General features: G+C 43.4%; 1 protein-coding gene across 1 annotated transcript in view; it reads left to right on the top strand.

The window, feature by feature from the left end:
* Positions 1-14760, top strand: part of HABP2 (hyaluronan binding protein 2) — a 155985-nt gene that overhangs the window by 14169 nt on the left and 127056 nt on the right. Inside the window, exon 2 of the mRNA XM_069242213.1 lies at positions 2759-2930. Coding sequence (XP_069098314.1) covers positions 2759-2930 — 172 coding nt within the window. The remainder of the gene's footprint in view (positions 1-2758; positions 2931-14760) is intronic.

Here is a 14760-nt window from a genome sequence, read left to right as displayed (position 1 = left end):
CCCCACAGGCACCATAGGATCACTGTTTGGAATCAGCTCACCACAAAGGGCACCACTGACATCATGCACCCCATCCACTTAGGAGCTCCCACTGTCCCCTGTCCACACCAATGTTCAACTTCCACAACTACACCGTCAATGACAAGCTCACAGCCATCTTCAACACATTCATCACCTCTGCCACCTACCCAGACGTATACAAGCATGCCAAAATCAAACCTTTCCTTAAGAAACTGTATGCCAACCCCAACAAGCTAAAAAACTACTGGTTCATCTCCCTGCTCCCCTTTCCAGCAAAAGTCCTTAAAAAGGCCTTCAACCACCATCTCACGGAATACCACCAGAGAAGCGATGTTTTGGGTCCTTCCCAATCTGGATTCTGCTCAAATCACAGCACTGAAACCACCCTGTTTGCTGCAACTTCGACATCAGGAACCTCCTAGATTGGGGAGAAGCGGCTGCCCTGACCCTCCTCGACCTGCCGGCGGCCTTCGACACCGTGTCCCACCACACCCTGATCAAGAGGCTATATCAGATAGGCATCCAAGAGGACACCCTCAAATGGATCACATCCTTCCTCACTGGGGGAGCACGGACAGACTGCCGCCCTCCATTCACCTCGTAGTCCAAGAACATGATCTGCGGTGTCCCTCAAGGTTCATCCCTCAGCCCCACTCTGTTCAATGCCTACATGAGTCCCCTGGCCAACCGCGTCAGACACCACAGATTGAAAATCATCTCTTAATCATATGACACACAGCTCATCCTGTCACTGAGGACCCCTCCACCACAAAGGCTAAATTCCACCTCAGCATGACCAACGTCACCTACTGGATGCAAGACTACTGCCTCAAACTCAATACAGACAAGACTGAGTTTGTGATCTTCGGGAACACCTCCTCACTGTGGATCAACTCCTGGTGGCCGGCTGAACTGAAACCATCTCCCACCCCCATGGACCATGCCCGAAAACTCAGCATCATCCGGGTCAGCAAACTCACCATGAAGAGCCAGACCAACATAGTCTCCTCCATTTGCTTCCTCGCCCAGTGTATGCTCTGTAAGATCTTTAAATGGCTCCCAGTCTCCACACGACCTACAATCAATCAAGCCCCTGTCACCAGTCACTTGGACTACGGAAATGCACGCTATGCAGGAATCCCCTCTCACCCAATAAAGAGATTTCAGACCATTCAGAATTTAGCAGCCAGAGTCATACTCAACCTGCCCAGAGAACACACAGCACTCCTCACCTGAAGAAACAACACTGGCTCCCCCCATCCACAAGAGATGCCAATACAAGATCCTGACCCACACCTACAAAGCCCTGCACAACCAAGGATCAGCGTACATCAACCTACTGCCTGCGCTTCCACCAACCCGCCAGACTCTTGCACTCTTCCTCACTTGCCCTTGCTCACATCCCCCACATCTACCGTAAGGACACTTCTTCTCCTACCTCACCGCTAAAACCTGAAAAAACCTCCCCTTCTACCTCTGGACCTCACCCTTCCTTCAAAAGTTCAGAAGGGGACTCAAGACCTGGCTTTTTGACTGAAGTCATCAGAGCAGCCAGAACTCAGGCCCATTTTAATACTTTTTTAGTGCCTCATTTGCGTAATTTTTTTACGCAAAAGCAGCGCAAACTTACGAAATACAATTATATTTTTTAAGTTTGCGCCACTTGTGGTAAAAAAAGTACGCAAATGTAGCGCTAAAAAAGTATAAATATGGGCCTCAGTGTCTGAAGACCATCGGGGGTGATTAGTGTGGCGTACAAATCCTGATTGATTGATTGAGTGATTGATTGAACACGATTATTGTGTGATGCTGAGTATATGCAAGAGGCAACGGGAAAGGAAATAGCTGAAGACCATACTCTATATCACTAAATAAATTAACATGGCCCTACACTACCATCCTTTTTATTTTTTTGTATTCCTTTTGTACATTAACGTGTATGTATTTTTTGGTGTTTAGTGCACCAAACTTATAGCAAGGTAAAGAGCGCTAAAATAAATATACAGTACTGGAAATTGTGATGTTGTTGGATTGCAAGCATTTGGGTATTTTAGCTGAAGCGAGAATGAAAAAGGAAACTTTCAAAAATGTGTGTCTCAATACTGGGGACATCCCACATGGGCCTTGCTTGAGGAGCATCTCGGAGACAATGGTGCAGGTGTATTTTCATCGATAGCTCTGATTAGGTATCGTTTTCCAATCTCAGAAATGCTGATCTGCGTACCTAAAACAGATTGTTGGTATTTAATGGGGGAACTAGTTTGAGGTCATTTTCCTCACATTAATTGTCTCTTGATGTTCAATCAACAACTGCCTCACACCAGGGCCTGTGACATTATCTCATGTGGCGCATTCTGGTTATGGCGTCTGGTGAAGCTAATTTACAAGGGTTCAACCACTGACTGGGAATACTTATCTAACATGGCACGGTTCATGCTAAAAAATATCTTCAATTGCTCGGTCAAGTACGAGAACCTTATGCCTCTTAGCTGTTCTCAGAATATCATTACAAAAGCAGAAAAAGGCCAACTTCAAAGTGTCTTATTGATTTCACAGGGGTTTAAATTTTAAAAAGTGCAGCTCCACTAGCAGACAGTTTTTGGGATGTTAATATCTGCTTAGGCACGGATAATATTGGAACATGCTGAAAGTGAGTTGCTAAAAGTAAGTTTCTGGTGGCTGAAAAAGGAAGTTTCTAATACTTATTATACAAAGTTTTTGCTTTCGTCTCTTTTAGTAAATAGTGAATGTTTTGAAGAAAATGGATCTCAATACAGAGGCAAGGTGAGCTGGACTGAGAGAAACCGTACCTGCCTTCCCTGGGACTCCTACCTGTTGGTAAAAGAAAACATCAATGCTCTTAAATCTGGAATGAAAGAGCATGGCATTGGAGAACATAATTATTGCAGGTATTTTAGCATGTTTCTGCTCTGCATTTGCAGAAATGTAATTGCCTTTTACAGTTGGCAAGTTATGCAGCTGACGATTGTACTTTATTTCTTGGTGTTATTGATGTACAACGGCCTTCAAACGTGATAAAAGTGGAGAATATATAATTTGGACCTTTGCAGCTTCTGACGGATGGGTACCTGAACTTAGAGCAATTTACATTCCTAGCTCCATTCTTGTTGTGCAAATGGCATGATTTACTAGTGCAGGTTCACATTTGCAATACGCAAAATGTGATTTATTACTCATAAATAGATTTACTTACAGGTAATGTCACATCAATGTGGTATAATGCTGTGTGGAAGTTACCTACACTTTAAAGCAGTGAGTGGATGTTTAGGAATGGTAACGTGTTGCAAACTAGGTAAAAACAAACAAACATTTTATCTTGTTCGTATTCTTAACCGCATCAGTGTGGCCGACGCCCACACTACCTCGCTGGTACGGGTCACGACCAGTGGCCGACACCAGGAAGGGGGTTAAAAAATCCTCTGATGCATCAAATCGGAGCATTTTTTTTTAATTAAAAAAAAACCTGGGAGACATGAAAGATCGTCCGTGTCTCCCCACACCCGCCCGTTGTGACATCAGCACGCCGTTTGAGGCACTGATGTCACTATCTAGTTTCCTGACGGGCACAGGAAAGCAGGCCCATACGGACCTTCCCGATGTTCAGGTAGGCCTCACTTGAAAGGGGAGATTCTCCCCTTTCAAATGAGGCCTTCCGGAACGGGCTTCCTGGCCCTCGATCACAGCACAGCTGCGATCGAGGGCCAGGAAACCCCACAAGACACCAGGGATTTCACTTGGGGGGTCGGCCCTTTCAGAAAACGGGCCACCCCCCTCCCCCGGGGGCATATTTGTTTTAAAAAAAAGGTAGGTTTACCCCCTACTAGATAGATATATATATATATATATATATATATATATATATATATATATATATTATTTCTTCAACAGATGGACTGATAGCCATCTGACGGCTGCACCGATCCCATCACGTATCTCCCAAGTGTCGAGGTCAATTGAGTCCAAAGCGCTCGTATTTAGTTGATAAATTTATTTATTTAGCTTATATAGGTAATTCAGAGTCCCGAATGAGATGTCTGTCAACGCGTTTCGGCAAAACGCCTTCTACTGGACAGTTTGGCTAATCAGCCGGCATCATTTACATATAGCTATTACGTCCTACATTTATTTCTATAACACTGTGATGTACTACAAACGCGGCGGCCATTTTGAAGTGTGTAATTATAATTATTATAGATACAACAATTAATAGAGGAATAAACCTACATTGATGCCAATATTTACAGATAACATCAAAGTTAAAATTGGACAGCCATAAGGAATAAATATTGAATAATAAATATATTAGGAAAAAAGACAATTGCTTCCAATAATTCATAATGTTTGATCATATAAAAACATTAATTAAATAACAAGAACAATAATAGTATAAATATAAACGAAGAAACGGTAATATCAATTTTTTCAATTTTACAATGTTTAAATTATCATTCGTTATATATACATATAATTATTTATAATTAATTAGTGTCTTGTATTAAAATCATGTTTAGGTAGTGACAATAGTTATGTTTTAATACCATAGTTTTTATCGGATGCCCGTATAATCAAATCTAGTTCCTCACTGTCCTTATCTGTATACTAGGTAATTCCATACACATACATATAAATATGTTGTATTAAAATGAGGCCTTGGCGTAAAGTGCAATGTGCTGAAAAACTAAACTAATAATAAGTGCAAAAGAGCATATAAAGTGCATAGAAGTGTTACAAAAACTCCAATTAAAAACAGTCAGATCTGTTGATCTTTTGGTCCATATTATAATCTAGATGTACATATATGACTCTATATATGATATTTAATATTCTTCAGTCGCCAAGTTATAGAAGAATAAAATGGAATCAAACATCATCATCAACGGTACAGTACAAATCTGTATACGAACTAATTCCATCTATGTTTCATCAGTTTGTGATATGAATTCAAACTAGGGAAAGTTATTGAGTCATGTCTATTTTACAGATTACATCATGGCACGATCATTTAAGTAGATAAGATCTTATCACCCATCTTCCTAAAAAGGAAATATAGATAACATACTGCCAAATTAGCACTACTATTTTTAGGAATTGAAACACAGGGGGAGTCTCCATCTAAAAAGCAATGAACAGTGTGTTTTCATCAAAGATGGACATAGAGCTCAGCATCAAGATTGTGCCCCAATGGGGACTCAGATCCCAATAATAAAATCATCTTGGATTCCATTTGTCTGAGCTCGAGTATTCTATTGCCACCTCTGGAGTTGTTTTTAATGTGTTTGATGCCATAGAAAGCTAAAGTGCCACATTCTCCTTTGTGTACTTCCCAAAAATGTTTAGCCAGAGGATAGGTCTTGTCCTGATTTTTAATGGCTCTAAAATGCTGTAAGAACCTAACTTTTAATTTATGAATGGTACTTCCAATGTATTTTTTCTGGCATCCACATTCGATGACATAAATCACAAATTCAGTGTCACATGTAATCCGATCTTTGATCTCGCACTGTCGACCATCAAAAGTTTGGTATATATTTTTTTCTTCCAAAAACAAAGTGCAGCACTCCAATAGACTCTGTATAATTCTTTAATGTATTCCAAAACCACCCATCATCACCACCAACGCGTTTCAACTATTGCAGTCTTGATCACAGAAAGTAAGTGCATCTTTTGTTTTGCTTATATATATGCTTGCCTATGTAATAACAGAAAGTTTGAGAAAAAGGAAATAAAAGGGACAGACGGGAAGACAAGATAAAGTACACTTAGGCCAGTGGGAGGGATCCACCTACCCACCCTGGTACTAGGTGTAGTAGAACACATGGACTTCGATATTCCCATGGTGGATAGATCAAGTATAGGAGCTTGAAATATTAGCCACATTCATGGGGAGAGATGGTGTAGACATGTATCTGGCATACACAGCTTTGCATATGTAAAAACAATGTATAAATAGTGGAAACAGAGAAAGGAATCAGCAATGTCTGTGAAAATGTATTAGACATTTTGTTGGTAGTTTGTTAGATGTGTTTTTAATTTGCACTGTGACTATGGTTGATTTGCACTACATCTCCCAGAATGCTGGATAATGGCAGAGGGTGGGAGCATATATATAGGCAAAACAAAAGATGCACTCACTTACAGTGATCAAGACATGCAATAGTCAAAACGCATTGGTGGTGATGATGGGTGGTTTTGGAATACATTAAAGAATTATACAAAGGCTTTTGGAGTGCTGCACTTTGTTTTTGGAAGAAAATTAAATGCAGGGAAATGGTCCATCTCTGACGCAAGCACCAGCTTCGGAGCGTGCCATGATAGGACTGTTTTGTTTGGATATATATATATATATTCGTCACCAGTTCTCTTGCAGTTGCAGCTTGCATCTTCAAGGAAATGCACATACTTCAACTGATGCATTTCCACTGTAGCTTTTAGGCAGCAATAAAAAAGTCAAGTAAGTCTTGTGATTATGTTTCTGCTACAAAAGGATCTTACTTTTGTCTAGTGGCAGTTTTGATGCCATATAGTTGTGCAGAAGGTTTATATGCCTACTGCAAAGATCAAACCTGTATTTTATGTAAATAGCTGAGTAGATTAGTAAAGTCAGCCATTACCTACGCAATAATACAAATCAAATGTATGTGCAAAGGGCATATCGAGAGATGAAGGGCACTTTTGCTGGGTGGTAGTGAGGGAATCCGAGGAGGAGGACATGGGAGTGGGAGCACCAATAATGATTTTTTGACTGGGCTCTAGAGGCGCTAAAGACTGTGACGACTGGTGTGTGACACGGCGAAGTAATAGTGTGTCTTTTTTTGTGTGTCTTGAAAGAATGTGTTGATTGAGGGAAGAAGCGAAGGTAAGGTGACCTCTTCTGTTGCACGTATCACACCCACACCCACGTGTGACTGTCTACGTAGGCTAGTGTTTTAAAGCGACAGTTTAGCCAGTAGCAGAGATGGCATCTTGTTGGATGACTGCTGCTCAAGCCCTCACTCGGGTTATACAGGACAGCTCTGACTTAGGATCAGCAGATACTGAGACAGCATCTGAGGGATAGGACAATGGCGCAGACTCTGGGAGTGTTTTTTCAGTTGGAGGAGTCCCATTCGATAACTCCTCATCCATTGATTATGAGGGAGGTGATGAGGACAGTTCTGCTGTCCCTTTGCAAGCACAGTCTGTGCAGCGGGACAACAGCGGGTTAGCCCAACCCAGAGAGCAGGTACATGCGGCAGCAAGCACAGAGAGAGTGCTCTCTTGAGAGCTCCCCAATTTAATTCAGCCCCAAATTCCACCGCCCAAATTGTATTGTGGAGGCATCAAAATCATCAATCACAAAACAACCTGGTTTTGTAAGGCAGGCACCTGCATTTTTGGTCCTGGGCTCGGCGGCCATATAGGGAAACCTACCAAACCCAGACATTTCTGGAAACTAGACATCCGGGAGAGTCCACAGAGGCGTGACTTGTGTGGATTCCCCAAAGTTTTCTTACCCAGAATACCCTGCAAAGGTGAAATGTTGAATAAAAACTCAATTTGTTCTTGCATTTCTGTCACACAAACTACAGGAATATGCTGGGATCCACAAAATTCCTACCAACCAGTGTTTCCCCACCTGTCCTGATAAAAATGCTACACCACTTGAGTGCCTGTACCTAGTGCCTGCATCAGGAATGGATCACCCCAGGGTGAACAGTTGCCCTCATGTAAGGACCAACATTGACCATTGTGTGATCTATTCCTGTCGCCGGCACTAGGCCTACCCACACAAGTGAGACCATTTTTATCAGGAGACTTGGGGGAATGCTGGGTGGAAGGAACTTTGCGGTTCCTCTCAGATTCGAAAACTTTCTATCACTGAAATATGAGGAAAAAGTGTTTCTTGCCAAATATTGAGGTTTGCAAAGGATTCTGGGTAACAGACCCTGGTGAGAGTGCCACAAGTTACCCCATCCTGAGTTTCCGTAGGTGCCTAGTTTTAAAAAATGCACAGGTTTGGTAGGTTTTCCTAGGTACTGGCTGAGCTAGAGCCCAAAATCCACAGCTAGGCACTTTCCAAAAACACGTCAGTTTTCAATGCAAAAATCAGATGTGTCCATGTTGTGTTTTGGGGCATTTACTGTCACGGGCACTAGGCCTACCCACACAAGTGAGGTACCATTTTTATGAGGAGACTTGGGGGAATGATGGTTGGAAGGAAATTTGTGGCTCCTCTCAGATTCCTGAACTTTCCATCACCGAAATGTGAGGAAAAAGTGTTTTTTGGGCCAAATGTTGAGGTTTACAAATGATTCTGGGTAAGAGAACCTGGTGTGAGCCTCACAAGTCACCCCATTCTGAATTCCCCTAGATGTCTATTTTTGAAAAATGTATAGGTTTGCTAGGTTTCCCTGGGTGCCGGCTGAGCTAGAGGCCAAAGACCACAGCTAGGCACTTTGAAAATAACACGTCCGTTTTCATTGGAAAAATGTGATGTGTCCACGTTGTGTTTTGGGGCATTTCCTGTCACGGGCACTAGGCTTACCCACGCAAGTGGGGTACCATTTTTATCGGGAGACTTGGGGGAATGGTGGGTGGAAGGACGTTGGTGGCTCCTCTCAGATTCCAGAACTTTGCAGCACTGAAAGTTGAGGAAAAAGTGGTTTTTTTTTGCCAAATTTTGAGGTTTGCAAAGGATTCTGGGTAACAGAACCTGGTGAGAGCCCCACAGATCACCCCATCCTAAAGTCTCTAGGTGTCTAGTTTTCAAACATGCACAGGTTTGGTAGGTTTCCCTAGATGCCGGCTGAGCTAGAGGCCAAAATCCACCGCTAGGCACTTACCAAAAAACACATCAGATTTCAATGTAAAAATGTGATGTGTCCAGGTTGCGGGCATTAGGCCTACCCATGCAAGTGAGCTACCATTTTTATCGGGAAATTTGGGGGAACACAGAATAGCAGGACAAGTGTTATTAGCCCCTTGTCTTTCCCTACATTTTTTCCTTCCAAATGTATGACAGTATGTAAAAAAAACAACTATTTGAGAAATGCCCTGTAATTCACATGCTAGCATGGGCACCACGGAATTCAGAGATGTGCAAAAAACCACTGCTTCTCAACACCTTATCTTGTGCCCGTTTGGAAATGCAAAGGTTTCCTTTATACCTATTTTTCTTTCGTTATATATTACAACCAAATGAATTGCTGTACACCTGGTATACAATGAAAACCCATTGCAAGGTGCAGCTTCTTTATTGGCTCTGGGTACCTACAGTAGTAGTTCTTGATGAACCTACAAGCCCTATATATCCCTGCAACCAGAAGAGTCCAGCAGACCTAACAGTATATTACTTTTGAAAATATGACATTGCAGTAAAAAGTTACATAGTAAAACGTGGAGAAAAATGGCAGTTTGTTTCATCTCAATTTCAATATTTTTTTATTTCAGCTGTTATTTTCTGTAGGGAAACCTTGTAGGATCTACACAAATGACCCCTTGCTGAATTCAGAATTGTGTCTACCTTTAAGAAATGTTTAGCTGTCCGGGATCCAGCATTGGTTTCATACCCATTTCTGTCACTAACTGGAAGGAGGCTACAAACACAATAAATAGTAAAAATGGGGTATGTCCCAGTAAAATGCCCAAACTGTGTTGAAAAATGTGGGTTTCTGATTCAAGTATGCCTGTTCCTGAAAGCTAGGTAGATGGTGATTTTAGCACCATAAACCCTTTGTTGATGCCATTTTCAGGGGAAAACCACATGATTTCATTCTGAAAAAAACAAAATGTTAGCTGTATTTTGGTTAATTTCTTGGTCTCCTCCAGGGGAACCCACAAACTCCTATTACCTTTAGAATCCCTAGGATTTTGGGAAAAAAGGACGCAAATGTGACATGGATAGCTTATGTGGACAAAACGTTATGAAAGCCTAAGCGCAAACTACCCCAAATAGCCCAAAAAGGGTTCAGCACTGGATGGGGGAAGGCCCAGCAGCTGAGGGGTTAAACATCTGCACAACACGTTCCCACCATGGAAACAATCAGAAATCTTCCTGTGTCCATTTCAGGACTAAATGGGTAAGTAGAATGTGAATGGGGAGGGCACACACACGAAAGTTGTCCTGTTTTAAATGAAGAGCATGTCCACGAGGAAAAATATTTTCCTTTTGTCGATTTGTTTTTTTAGCATGTGCCAAGGCACTTTTAAGCTTTCACGCATACTAAAATGTACAATATGTATGTTCAGGCATGTGTAAAAGCTTATGCATCTGAGTACTCATTGAAAGCTGTAATTTCCATGAGTGTTTGTACTACATTTTAGACACTGGTGCAATTTGTATAGCTCCTTCAAACTTAGGTGTGTAAATTTACAATCTTTTTTCAGAGTCAGGCCATCAATCAATTTAAGAATCAAACTGACTCCTGTTAGGCTGATGATTTCTTTCCATCTTGTACATCATCCAATCCAACTACTTTGACCAAGGATTCTAGATAAAGAACATTTTACTCAAGATTAGAACACATAGGGTGGTCTTAAAATAACACAATGACATAAAATAAGGGACACTTTACAACATTCTGCCCTTCTATTCAGCTGCGGCAGGCAATACCAGTCCGTTTTCAGTGTTATAAGTGTTAGAACAATCCCATGTTACTGGCCCCACCCAAAGCTGATCTACCAGGCCATGCTGTAAGCCACTTAGAATATTCTGCAGAATTTCTAATTTTTAAAAAAGCCTTTTGGGAGACAAAGGAAGTTTTGCATTTTTTTTCACAGCTACTGCTGTGGATGTTTGACCATTTATGCAGAATGCGCGGCCAGAGCATTAACTCTCAAATATAGATAGCAGAAGCTGTGAACTAAGGTTGAAGCCAGCCTTTGGTGCTCCTTCACCTCTGCCCAACTGGTTTTCTTCATTTTGACAGAGGGAGATACAAGTGCTGGGAACATTGTCCACCTCTCTCCTTCTGGGGCTCCATTGACACTATGAGCCATGGTAGGAGGGATTGGGAAGTTCTTTATTTCCCCTCATCAACATTTACCAGTGCAATCCACATATCCTGGAGATACAGGAGAAAAAGAGTTTACCAGTGCAATCCACGTGTCCTGGAGATACAGGAGAAAAAGAGTCATAGGTTATAGATTAGGACATTGAAAAGTTGAGAGCAGTGGGTCTATACTAGTGTTTGTAGCCCACTCCTACTACTTTACCTTTCATGTAGTTGTCAAAGTTCCAAGGTTCTAATTAAGTGTTATTGTCCAAACCTGCAGGCAATAATGACTGTCAGTTTTTCACCCCCACAACTATGAGCCAAGACGGAGGCAATGGACCTTGATGAGGGGTGTGTAATAAGTAAGGTCAATGAGACTGTTAACACCTACTTCTAAGCCCTTAAGTGGTGAATTCACCTCATCCTTAGTACAAAGTTCAGTACTCCTCTAGTGGCTGTAGCAGCTCTTTCATAGGAAGCTACTCTTGCTTCATCTCGGTGGTGGCCCATTCCCTCCCTTGTAAAAATGAAAATGTAGGTCCAAAGGCTCTAAAACAGTAGAAAATAAACACACGATGAATATATCAGTTTGCTTATTTTTTTGCTTGTTTCCGAGGTGTTCGGCAAAGTGTTTCTGATGCCTTATTATTCACACATATTTAGCTGCTTGATAAAAAAAAGTTTTTTAAAAAAGTTTAGAATTCTAAGTTAACTAAAAAAACAGGTCAAGGGTTTCTTGGTATCAAGGATGTAATACTGGTTTCCTCAGCAAGAGAATAATAATTGTTTCCTTGAGAACTGCTAGAAGCAGAACTTCCTGATTTACAGAAGGGTTTTACAAGATTGTGCAAGTCCATCGCTATTAAAGACCGTGCTTGCTTCAGGCTCTTTGGTAAGCATTCACTATGAAGAGAACTTGACTGCAGACTCTTCCTAAAGAAATCCAGAAAGTTCTCAGATCTAATTGGTGAGAACGCAGGCAGGAAGGGTGGGCAGTTAGTGAAGTGTACCAGTGTTTCAAGAAAAAGATGCAAAAGATCAATCACAATCATAACTGTTCTTAAAGAATATATTTTGCATGGAAATACCCTACCAAGGAATTATGTATGTTCTGTGAAGAGACTGGATGTTGAAGGGGCAGGTAAAGTATCATTTATTGCTGTGTGTGCGACTCCGCCGCCATCAACCTCCAACAATGGATCCTCAACTGCGCCAACATCCTAGCACCACTCAAGAGACCCACCGTCAACCAAGAAAAGAAAAAAACAGCCTGGTTCACAGACGAACTGACCACCTCCAAACGCACCTGCCAGAAACTCAAGAAAAAATGGATCCTCGAGCGCACACCCGACAACCTTGCTACCCTCAAGGAAGCCAACGGCGAACACCACCAACTGATCCGACTCGCCAAACGCTCCCACTTCACAGAACGCCTTAACAACAACGCTCACGACTGCAAGGAACTCTTCTGCATCGTGAAGGAACTCCAACCCCAACGCCAATGTCAACGACGTCCCTCCATCCCAGAAACTCTGCGACGATCTCTCCACCTTCTTCTACCAGAAAATCGCAGCCATCCACGACAGCTTCAACACCACACCTCCGCCAGACCCCACCCCCAACAACTCCACCCACGCCAACCGCATCACCACCTGGACCCAAGTAGACGACGCCGAAACCCTAAAGACCATGAACTCCATCCACTCAGGATCTCCCTCTGACCCCTGCCCACATCACGTTTTCAACCATCGCCCCCAAACTCCGCAAGATCATCAACCTTTCCTTCAACACCACTACCTTTCCGGACAGCTGGAAGCACGCAGAAATCCAACCCCTCCTCAAGAAACCTAAGGCTGACCTCAACGACCTCAAAAACTTCCGACCGATCTCCCTCCTCCCTTTCCCAGCGAAAGTCATCGAGAAGATCGTGAACGCACAGCTCTCCCACTTCCTCGAAGACAACTCCATCCTAGACCCTTCCCAGTCCGGTTTCAGACGCAACCACAGCACAGAGACTGCACTCCTCGCCGCCACAGATGACATCAGACAACAAATGGACAACGGCGAGACCTCAGCCCTCATCCTCCTAGACCTCTCCGCCGCCTTCGACACGGTCTGCCACCGCACCCTACTAAATCGCCTCCACAAAGCCGGTATCCAAGACAAAGCCCTCAACTGGATCTCCTCTTTTCTCTCCGGCAGAACCCAGAGAGTCCGACTCTCACCCTTCCGCTCCAAAACCACCAACCTCATCTGCGGTGTACCCCAAGGCTCCTCACTAAGCCCAACGCTGTTCAACGTCTACATGGCCCCCCTCGCACAACTGGCCCGCCAGCACGACCTCAGCATCCTCTCCTACGCCGACGACACCCAGCTCGTCCTCTCCCTGACCAAAGATCCTCTCACCGCCAAAGCCAACCTCCACGAGGGACTGAAATCCATCGCCGAATGGATGAGCAACAGCCGCCTGAAACTTAACTCCGACATCCTCGGGCGCACCCCCTCGGCCTGGAACGACTCTTGGTGGCCCACCGCCCTGGGCCCCCCACCCCAGCCAGCCACGCACGAAACCTCGGCTTCATCCTCGACTCCGCTCTCACCATGTCCAAACAGGTCAACGCTGTCTCCTCTTCCTGTTTTAACACCCTCCGCATGCTCCGCAGGATCTTCAAGTGGATTCCAACAGGAACCAGAAAGACGGTGACCCAAGCCCTCGTCAGTAGCAGACTCGACTACGGCAAAAGACTCTACACAGGCATCCCAACAAAAGACATCAAACGACTCCAACGCATCCAGAACGCATCCGCCCGCCTGATCCTCGACATACCCCGCCGATGTCACATCTCCCACCACCTGAAGGACCTCCACTGGCTCCCCGTGGACAAGAAGATCACCTTTAAACTCCTCACCCACGCACACAAGGCACTACACGACACCGGACCCACCTACCTGAACACCAGACTCAACTTCTACGTTCCCTCACGCCAACTACGCTCTGCCAACCTTGCCCTCGCCATCGTCCCCCGAATCCAGCGCAAGACCTCTGGCGGCAGATCCTTCTCCTACCTCGCCGCCAAGACCTGGAACTCACTCCCAACCTCACTACGCCAGACCCAACCTCCTCACCTTCAGGAGACTCATCAAGACATGGCTTTTCGAACGATAGCAGCTACCCCCCACACCCCCCCCCAGCGCCTCGAAACCCTAACGGGTACATAGCGCGCTTTATAAATTTAATGATTGATTGATTGATTGTGTTGACAACATTGCAGCAATGGATCTCATACATATTGGTCCTCAAATGATTCTTGCTTTTCATTCTAATAATTTTAGTGAAAGAATTCTGATCTTGGATAAGACTAAGATTAGTATTTTTAGCAGACCAAAATCCAGGTAGATACTGAGGGTCAATGAACAGTGATTCACAGTGTTAAACACTACATCTATCTATGGATGGCTCTAAAAAGGCATTAGGTGTTTTATATCACAACATATTCAAAGTAATGGAAACAGTTCAGTTGATATACATTTGTGGACAAATCAATCTTCATTGTGTAAAAACTGTTTCAAGTGAGTAATGAAGCTCCCATCTTGTACGAAGAAGAGTTGTGGGCAACAATTAATGTTGATGCCTAGACAAGGTGTAGAAGAGTTACCTGAGAAAGATCCCAGTGTAAGTCTTCAGGAGTTGTGAGGTTTAAAACAGACTATCATATATAGCATTAGTATAGTCCTGGTTATGTAA

The sequence above is a fragment of the Pleurodeles waltl genome, chromosome 6, assembly GCF_031143425.1.
Source record: "Pleurodeles waltl isolate 20211129_DDA chromosome 6, aPleWal1.hap1.20221129, whole genome shotgun sequence".
Classification (NCBI taxonomy): domain Eukaryota; kingdom Metazoa; phylum Chordata; class Amphibia; order Caudata; family Salamandridae; genus Pleurodeles; species Pleurodeles waltl.
The sequence above is the reverse complement of the archived record's forward strand: the minus strand, read 5'-3'. Positions and strand labels throughout refer to the sequence as shown.